General features: G+C 46.0%; 3 protein-coding genes across 4 annotated transcripts in view; 2 read left to right on the forward strand and 1 right to left on the reverse strand.

Annotated features, from left to right (window-relative positions):
- Positions 1 to 1,400: 1,400 nt before the first annotated feature.
- ccr9a (chemokine (C-C motif) receptor 9a) lies at positions 1,401 to 3,407 on the forward strand. Of its 2 annotated transcripts, XM_061920602.1 has the most exons (3): positions 1,437 to 1,535; positions 1,877 to 1,930; positions 2,003 to 3,407. In XM_061920602.1, exons 2-3 carry the CDS (start codon positions 1,889 to 1,891, stop codon positions 3,065 to 3,067), a joined length of 1,107 nt encoding a protein of 368 aa, XP_061776586.1. In that variant the 5' UTR covers positions 1,437 to 1,535; positions 1,877 to 1,888; the 3' UTR covers positions 3,068 to 3,407. The 2 variants fall into 2 exon arrangements, with proteins under 2 accessions (XP_061776587.1, XP_061776586.1); XM_061920603.1 differs by lacking the exon at positions 1,877 to 1,930 and having other exon boundaries at positions 1,401 to 1,535.
- bfsp2 (beaded filament structural protein 2, phakinin) lies at positions 3,089 to 5,908 on the forward strand. The gene is made up of 7 exons (XM_061920599.1): positions 3,089 to 4,186; positions 4,390 to 4,472; positions 4,534 to 4,690; positions 4,778 to 4,939; positions 5,003 to 5,128; positions 5,209 to 5,450; positions 5,536 to 5,908. The coding sequence occupies exons 1-7, from the start codon at positions 3,638 to 3,640 to the stop codon at positions 5,639 to 5,641; spliced, it is 1,425 nt and encodes a 474-aa protein (XP_061776583.1). The 5' UTR covers positions 3,089 to 3,637; the 3' UTR covers positions 5,642 to 5,908.
- The window catches only part of klhl18 (kelch-like family member 18), an 8,640-nt gene continuing 5,478 nt past the window's right edge, over positions 5,762 to 8,923 (reverse strand). The window contains exons 8-10 of the mRNA XM_061920594.1: positions 6,897 to 7,001; positions 6,686 to 6,797; positions 5,762 to 6,608 (exon numbers count right to left, since the gene is read on the reverse strand). Coding sequence (XP_061776578.1) covers positions 6,222 to 6,608; positions 6,686 to 6,797; positions 6,897 to 7,001 — 604 coding nt within the window. The 3' untranslated portion in view covers positions 5,762 to 6,221. The remainder of the gene's footprint in view (positions 6,609 to 6,685; positions 6,798 to 6,896; positions 7,002 to 8,923) is intronic.

Below are 8,923 nucleotides of genomic sequence, written 5' to 3' on the forward strand. Positions count from 1 at the left end.
AGGTAGATCGTTCCAGATTTTTTATTAATGGCCGGGGATTGATAAATGTTGATTAATAAATTGTGATTGTTGATGGTGAATGATGGATGTGGTTGATACATGTTTATTGATTGATGTTGATTAGTAGATGGAATTTCTAGATGTTGAAAAATATATTGTGATTGATATGTTTGATGGGTGGTGATTGATGTCGATTAATGGATGGTATTGACAGATTTATTGGTGATGTTTGATGTCACTTATTGGATGGGATTAACAGATGTTGATTAAGTGTTGACTGATGGTGAATGACCGATGGTGATTGATAGATGTTGATTAATAGATGGTGATTGAGGTAGAAAATGGACGGATGGGTGGATTGATGCATAGTGATTGGTGGATGTTGAATAATAGTTGGTGAGTGGTTAATGTTAAATAATAGGTGGTCATTGGTTAGATGTTGATTGATTGATGTGAATTAATGGCAGGGGATCGATAAATGATTGATTGATGTTGATTAATGGTGCGGGATTGATAAATGTTGATTAATAAATCGTGATTGTTGACGGTGAGTGATGGATGTGATTGATACATATTGATTCATTGATGTTGATTAATAAATGGAATTTACAGATGTTAAAAATCTGTGGTGATTGATAGGCCTGGTGGGTGGTGATTGATAGATGTCTATTAATGGATGGTATTGATAACATTTATTGGTAATGTCAATTAATGGTTGGGACTGAGAGATGTTGAGTAAGTTTTGATTGATAAATGACTAAAAGATGGTGATTGATGCATAGTGATTGGTGGACGTTGAATAATAGTTGGTGAATGGTTGATGTTGATTGATAGTTGTTTGGCGGATGACGACTGATGGTAAATAATAGCTGGTCATTGGTTAAAACTCTGGAACGACCTACCTCTGAGTGTTAGACAATCCTCCTCTCTTCCTGTTTTTAAATCTCTCTTAAAAAAATAATTTTATTCCTTGGCTTTTAACACAGTGATATCCATCCTGCAATGGCGCCCCATTATACACCTGCTGTGAACCTGTTTTTACGTTTTATGTATTGTTTTTTCTTTATCATGTTCTGTTTGTGTTGTGTTGTTTGCTTGGTTCTCGTATTTTTTTTTAACCCGCCCATTGTACAGCGCTTTGGCTACCCCTGTGGTAAATTTTAAATGTGCTTTATAAATAAAGTTGATTTGATTTGATTGAAATGTGATCCAAACTAGGTGATGAGATAAGGTCAAATTCCAGATGGTGCTGCGGGACCATCATGTGACACTAGGTCAAAATTCAGCTTTACATATTGAGTGCCGGCTCCAAAAAGTAAAAATTGTGTGTCCGAAAACCTATTTGGCAGTTCTAAACATTCACGTAATCCATTTTCTCAGCCACATTAGCTAGGATAGCCTCCGCCCCCACTTGATAAGTGGTGTAGAAAAATGGAGGGAAAAAGTCTTTGCGGTTTCGCCTCTATACCACTTCTGCTTTGACTCGTCAACATACAACGGATATGGAGAACAGACTAGCAACAAGAAGACACGCTGTGAGTCCTCTCTGTGTGTGTGTGTGTGTGTGTGTGCCCTGTAAGCTGTGCTGGACACTGAGCTGACAGTTTATGGCTTTTAGCTCATTGGCTACCGCTGCTTGTGTTGGTCTAGACTGAACATTGGTGTGTGTGTGTGTGTGCCCTATAAGCTGTGCTGGACACTGAGCTGACAGTTTATGGCTTTTAGCTCATTGGCTACCGCTGCTTGTGTTGGTCTAGACTGAACATTGGTGTGTGTGTGTGTGTGTGTGTGTGTGTGTGTGTGTGACTGCTTACATTTTGAGTTAATTCAAAGCTTTTTATTTAGACAAATAAATCTTATGATGTATGTGCTTTAGTTTTTAGTGTAGATGACTGCTATGGATTACATCATGACAGACTTTGTGACTGAGGTATTAAGTCCCGCACACTCAAATTACATAAGACGGTGATGTTGTTGCGGACTCTTAATTTTTCTCTCCCAGGACCCATCATACGGCGGGGCGACACCCACCGACGACTATGAGTATCGGGACCTGATGTGCGACCTGGCATCCGTGCGCTACTTTAGGCGCGTGTGTGAGCCGCCGCTGTTTTGGATCATAGCGCTGGTGGGCGGAATCGGCAACCTCGCAGTGGTCTGGATTTACCTGAACTTTCGGCGACTGAAGACCATGACAGACATCTTCCTGCTCAACCTGGCGATTGCGGACCTTTTATTTCTGGTCACGCTCCCGCTGTGGGCGGTTGAGGCGTCTCAAGGCTGGAGCTTTGGCTCCGCCCTCTGCAAGATCACCTCGGGCCTGTACAAGGTGAACCTGTTCAGCAGCACGCTCCTGCTTACCTGCATTAGCGTGGATCGCTACGTCGTCATTGTGCAGCTTGCCAAGGCACAAAACTCACAGGCGGAGCGGCGCCGCTGTGGCCGGCTGGCATGTGCAGTGGTGTGGCTCGCCGCCGTGCTGCTGGCCATACCAGAGTTGGCGTTCGCCACAACGGCTGCGGCGGCGGCGGACGGCAGCCCGCAGGAGTTCTGCAGGATGGTGTTCCCGCCACACATGGGACAGCGTACCAAGATGGCGGTGCTATCCGTACAGGTGGTCATGGGCTTCGGTTTGCCCTTCCTCGTCATGGCGGCGTGCTACAGCGCAGTCATGGCCACACTGCTTAAAACGCGCAACTTTCAGAAACACAAAGCCATGCGTGTCATCATGGCGGTGGTGGTGGTCTTCTTGGTGTCGCAACTGCCTTACAACGCCGTGCTGGTAACAGAGACGGTACAGGCGGGCAACATGACCATAACGGACTGCGAGGAGTTTAAACGTTTTCTGAAGGTAGGCCAGGTGCTGAAGGGCGTGGCGTACCTGCATGCCTGCCTCAACCCCTTCCTTTACGCCTTTGTGGGCGTGCGCTTCCGACGTGACCTCCGGCAGCTGCTGAGAGGCTGCCGCCGCACGCCACCTTCAGAACAACCAACTCGCTCCAGCAAAAGTCAGCTGGGTTCAATGAGAGTGTCTGAAAGCGATACGTCACAGGCGCTGTCGCTATAGACAGGACTTCCTGTTGATGGCACATGGACAGTGGCCGTGACGATGCCTATTTTTTTTTTACGTACGAGACATTTTGTCAAAACAGGAAGTGCTAACAGACAAACAGGAAGCAGGAAATGACTTATGCTTTTTTCTTCACATCCTTTTTTCACCTCTGACAAACCTTCTCATGACTTTTATAAAAAAAAAAAGAAAAAAAGTTTTTTAAAAATAAAAAAAAGAATCAAATCGTCAGTCGTCGATGGCCTGGAAAAACAAAGTTGTTTTGACGTTCAAACGTAAAAGGTGAGAGGAAGTTATGCTGCTCAAGTGAGAAAATAAAAAGAAAGTTTTACCTCCAGTAACTTCTGATGTTTGCCCACTTCCTGTTGTGTCGCGGATCACATGATGTTTAAAGAGGAAGTCACATGGTCATTTGACGCCAGAAATATTCTTTTCAAATGGAACAACAAACAAACAGCTGAGTCACAGTGTGTGTGTGTGTTTATGTGTGCGTGTGTGTTAGCTGACCTCTGTGTTTCAGCATGCTTCCTGTTTGCTGACACAGCTGCACACGCATAGTGTGTCAACATGACAACAAAGGTGACAGGTCACAGATGGACAAAGGCGGCCTTCTTTCCAGAAGCTCTTCCTAACATAAATCCAGGTGGCGTGCTGCCCTCCGAGGTTTTGTCAGTCATGCCATTGCCGCGACGTCGTTCCTTTATTTTGGGACAGTCGTCCGAGCGTCTGAGCGCCGCACCCGGCAGGGTTGCTCCAGGCAGCGCCCCGTCACGGGGTGTCTTTGTGGGGACTGCGTCCCCAATGGGCGGGATGTCCAGCCTGGGGACACGGGTGTCCCGCCGGGCTCTGGGCATCAGCAGTGTCTTCCTGCAGGGGATGAGGAGCACCACTGTACCAGTTCTTCCCCGGGCGGGAGAGCGGGTCGGACAGGGTGCTGCAGGGGGGGCCGAACCAGGCCTGAACACCTGCCTGATGGAGTACCGTGACAAAGTGCGAGCACTGGAGCAGCTCAACCAACAGCTGGAGGAGCAGATTCGGTTAAGCTTGGACCGCAAGGCGTCCCGCGCCGGTGCCTGGGGTCCGCTGAGGCGGGACTGGGAGGATGTCTACAGGCAGGTGAGAAGATTTAACCCCAACATGGACAATATGTCGCCGTCGTTACAAAATAAAAGGGTTCTTTGGGGAATCGGCGCAGCAAGCAGCGCTATTTTCCTGTTAGTGCCTTATTGATTATAAAATAAAGGCCCCTTTTGGAAAATTATCATGTTCACAACACACACACATCGTGAGGTCCATCAGTCTTAACTGTGTGTGTACAGGTAAGTGAGGCCATCTTGGACAACGCTCGGCTGATGCTGCAGACTGAGAACGTCCAGGCCAACGCAGAGGACTTGAAGGAAAGGTGAGAAGTGAATTTGGGACTTGGACGGTGGTGAGGTGACACTCAGGTGTGCATCGCGCAGGTACGACAACGAGCAACCATTTAGGAAGGCGGTGGAGGAGGAGATCAGCTCCCTCTACAAGGTCATTGAGGACGCCGGCCTGACGAGGGCAGAGCTTGAGCAGCAGATAGATGACATGCGAGCTGAACTTGAACAACTGGAGCGCAATCACGAACAGGTGGCCAGATCAAACACGATGCTACGACGAGATGTATTAGTTCTGAATGGATCTTGATCATTCCGAACCGTTTTGGTGTGACCGCAGGACGTCCGTCTCCTCTACAGTCAAATGTGTGGACGTGAAGTGGATCAGCCAGATGCTCCTATTGAAACCAGTCTGGACCAGATCCTGGCCTACATCCGCAACCATTGGGAGAAGGTGATGGAGAAAAACCGAGCGGAGACCGACAGCTACCCAGAATGCAAGGTCAGAATCCCGTATTGAGCGGCGGTGTGGACGGGTATTTGACACGTGTCCCCCCCCCCGCAGGACACCAAGTCTGTGACCCGGCTTAGTCCGGAAGAGGAGGAGCTGGAGGCGTTGAAGGTCCAATGCTCTGATGCCGGCTGCAAGATCCAAAGTCTGCAAGCAGAGACTGAATCCATTCGCGCTCTGGTGATAACAAGCGAATAAGTTATAGAATCTTCCGACTCAGAACTTGTTCAGTTACACTTATCATGAATTTACTCTCGCAGAAACGCGGCCTGGAGAACTCACTGGGCGATGCTCGCCACTGGCACGACATGGAGCTACAGAACCTTAGTTCTGTGGTGTCCAAGCTGGAGGCGGAGCTTGTAGATGTGCGCGGCGAGATGGAACAGCAGCGCCGAGACTTCGACGCTCTGCTGAGAAACAAGCAGCATCTGGAGGACGAGATCCAGCTATATCACTGCATCCTTGATGGAGAGGAGCGTCGCTTCCCGCCTGCCGAGTCACTGTGAGTTACCACAACATACAGTAAATAAAGATCAAGCAGGATCTGATCAGAGGTTCACTGATCCAATGAACGTGTTACTGTCCAGGTGCAAGGACATCGAAGGACCATCCAGGACTCCTGTGGGTTCTAACTCCAGCATTCCTCCTTCAGTACCCCCAACAGAGACCAGCAGTCAACCTGGTTCAGTTTGAGTTAATCACCCCGCATAATGAGTCACATGATCAGATTTTTACTTTGTGGAGGAAATAAACTTTGTTTCCAACTTCAGTCATTTTCTATTTAAATAAACCCGATATAAAAAGGCACAATACTTTTCACTCCACAACTTTTAATGTCACTTCATTTCATCTGCTTCCAACAACTTTTTAAAACATGTTTACTTTGGGACAAATGAGGACACAGGTATAGGCTACAGCCTATGTTCCTCTTGTTTCCAGAATAAAAGCCTCTCTAACGAACTACATTCAAGCTTGGTGCTTTTATTTTGAAGACGGTATACCACGCAGACGGCAGGAAATTCCTTCTTTGCCACCTCTTGTCATGGACAGTAAGTGCTGAGAATTCACGTTGCTCTCACAGTGCCTCCTGCTGGCGGTAACACCTACCAGCGTGCTTGCTCAGAGCACAATGCTAACAGTTTGTACTCAAAGTCCCTGGCGTGCTTTGACGTACGCACTGCTGAAGTGAGTGCCCCACACGGCCCTGCAAGGCCGGGGAGCGTGTCTTCTTCACCTTGCAGCATGTCAGTGACTGCAGCTGTGATTGGAGGATTTAGGTGGGCTGCAGGGGAATGCAGCCGACGCCCACCCCTCCTTCGTGACACGCCATAGGCGCCATGAAGGTCCAGCGACCGATGTCAGGATTAAACATCTCCACGGAGCACAGGTTGGACTGTCCATCGTATCCACCTATGGCGTAAAGGCGACCTGACGTTGCCAGCAGAGACACCCTGCTGCGCCGCGTGTTCATGGCCACCAGGTAGGTCCACTGGCCCGCCACAGAACTGAACACCTCGGCACCGCTGAGGAAACCTGAGCCGTCGTAGCCGCCCACCACATACATGTGACTGCCAAGCGCTGCGGCGCCATGACGACAGCGCTTGTTAGACATGGGCGCCGACACATGCCAGCGGTTTGTGTGGTGGTTGTAATACTCCACCTGCAGCGTGCGTACACACACACAGCGAGCCTTGTTTGTGACCCCTTTTCTTTTGACCCAATGATAACGTCACTCACCGTGTTGAAGATCTGTAAACCATCATGGCCGCCAGAGACAAATATGCGTCCATCAAACACTGTCACGCCGGCCGCGCTGCGACTGGCGCTCATTTCCGTCACGATGGTCCACCTGCAGGCAACAGGAAGTGATGTAATGACCAAACAGTTGATTTCTCTTACTGTCTTCTGACAGGTCTGTCTGTCATTGTGACAGCTGTGCAATGCCCACCTGTCAGTTTCAGGAGAGTAACGCTCAACGGAGTTGAGGGAAGATTTTCCATCATATCCGCCACACACGTAGATGTGTCCATCAACCACCACCGTTCCCATGGCGCTGAGGACAACAACATCCTTTACACTATACTGTATACAATACACACCACAGTCTATACCAGAGTATAGTGTACAATCCATATTAAATATTAAGGCTAAAAGAATAGTAATTATAGACCAGAGATCCTCGCTCTCTATAGGTTGATGCCCACTGTAGTAGAAAATAATGTGTCAAGGTGTAGACTTTATAGAGTTGTGCGATAAAGACACATGATATTTATTAAATTTGGCCGAAGATAGAGCATTCAATACTATTGTACGCCGTGATAATAATGCATGTTGACACATTCTAGCTGTGTCCTGCAAATTCAACGTGCTGTAGCGTCCTCGCCAGCGGCTAATGTCCTTCCACATTGTAAGTCTGTAATCCTTGCCTACATGGCGGCAATTAGTTTCTTACATGTATTTTCACTGAAGTTCGGGGAATAAACATGCTACACTACACACAGTAGGAGTCATCCATGTAAACGGGTGGGCAGATAGATGCAAATATTAAAATTCACAATACTATGTGAAGTATCTGCATACAGTTAATACTTTTTTACAAACTTTGTAAAAATCTGGACACTTTCAGGGCAAAAACCAAAGGATTTGCATCAGGCCCAAAAGTACATGGATTACCTATTTTGCACTATTGGATAAATTTTGCTCAAAATATTGTATGTAATAAAAGGAAATGAATAAATACTTTGACTATTAAATTGATATTTAATATCCTGTGTTTTCATTTGATTATAATTCTGATAAAAATACAATTATTCAATGATCTTAAAAATTTGTCGTTTGTGTACCAGAGCCTCTGAACCAGCTCCACCAGACTAACAAAAAGGTTTTATCCAGAGAGCTGTCAGGAAGCTAAATTCTCTCCCCCCTCTTCTTCTCTCTAGCTCTGACCTCACCCCCCAGCCTAAGAGTCTTCCCCATCTTATGGTCTGTCTCTCTGTGCATCCCCAGAATGTCATATTTTTTGTTAATCCGAAAGCCTTATATACCATCCATCCAATTTCTACCGCTTGTAATTGTACAAAATCCATGTCCGTGCACATTTGCTGCTGTTGCCACCAATGTTTCTTTTTTTATATGCACAACTTTCACATTTGTGGTTGCATATCTTTTGTCAAAATGCACACATTCCAGTGAAATCCAGATTTTTCCCCAGTAAGCTCACACCGTGGTTCAGAGAGAAAAATGTTGTCTTAGATTTTCCTGTATGTCCAGCACATGCTGAAAATTTTTGTATAAAAATGACTTCATAGTGTCAGCATTGGTATAACCAATACTACCCGTGACTACTTGGTATTGGATCGATACACAAAACAATGGTTTTGAGATCATAAAAAAAACGGAAATTATGCAATATGTCACTGCATACTTAAGCAGCCAAATTAGGAGTCTTTTAACCTGTTTATATTATTATTTACATGCCGAATTATATATTGTGATGTATATTGTTTTCGTAGGAAGCAGTTAAATATAGTGACATATAGATTTTAAGCTATATCGCCCATCCCTAATATACAGTAGGTTATAATAAAAGGTATAATATACACATATATACAGTCAAGAAAATAAGTATTTGAACACCCTGCTATTTTGCAAGTTCTCCCACTTAGAAATCATGGAGGCGTCTGAAATTTTCATGGTAGGTGCATGTCCACTGTATGAGATAACCTAAAAAGAAAAATCCAGAAATCACAATCTATGATTTTTTTGACAATTTATTCGTGTGATACAGCTGAAAATAAGTATTTGAACACCTGTCTATCAGCTAGAATTCTGACCCTCAAAGACCTGTTAGTCCCCCTTTAAAAGTCCTCCTCCACTCCACTGTATTATCCTGAATCAGATGCACCTGTGTGAGGTCGTTAGCTGCATAAAGACACCTGTCCACCCCATACAATCAGTAAGACCCAAACATTCAGC

This window comes from Nerophis ophidion, linkage group LG14 (genome assembly GCF_033978795.1).
Source record: "Nerophis ophidion isolate RoL-2023_Sa linkage group LG14, RoL_Noph_v1.0, whole genome shotgun sequence".
In the NCBI taxonomy this organism is placed as follows: Eukaryota; Metazoa; Chordata; class Actinopteri; order Syngnathiformes; family Syngnathidae; genus Nerophis; species Nerophis ophidion.

Excerpts from the sequence above, each read along its gene's own strand:
- ccr9a (XM_061920602.1), top strand. The coding sequence starts at position 1,889 with ATGACTGCTATGGATTACATCATGACAGACTTTGTGACTGAG. Across the intron at positions 1,931-2,002 it reads TGACAGACTTTGTGACTGAG|GACCCATCATACGGCGGGGC; the intron begins GTATTAAGTCCC and ends TTTCTCTCCCAG.
- bfsp2 (XM_061920599.1), top strand. The coding sequence starts at position 3,638 with ATGACAACAAAGGTGACAGGTCACAGATGGACAAAGGCGGCCTTCTTT. Across the intron at positions 4,187-4,389 it reads GGGAGGATGTCTACAGGCAG|GTAAGTGAGGCCATCTTGGA; the intron begins GTGAGAAGATTT and ends GTGTGTGTACAG. Across the intron at positions 4,940-5,002 it reads ACAGCTACCCAGAATGCAAG|GACACCAAGTCTGTGACCCG; the intron begins GTCAGAATCCCG and ends CCCCCCCCGCAG.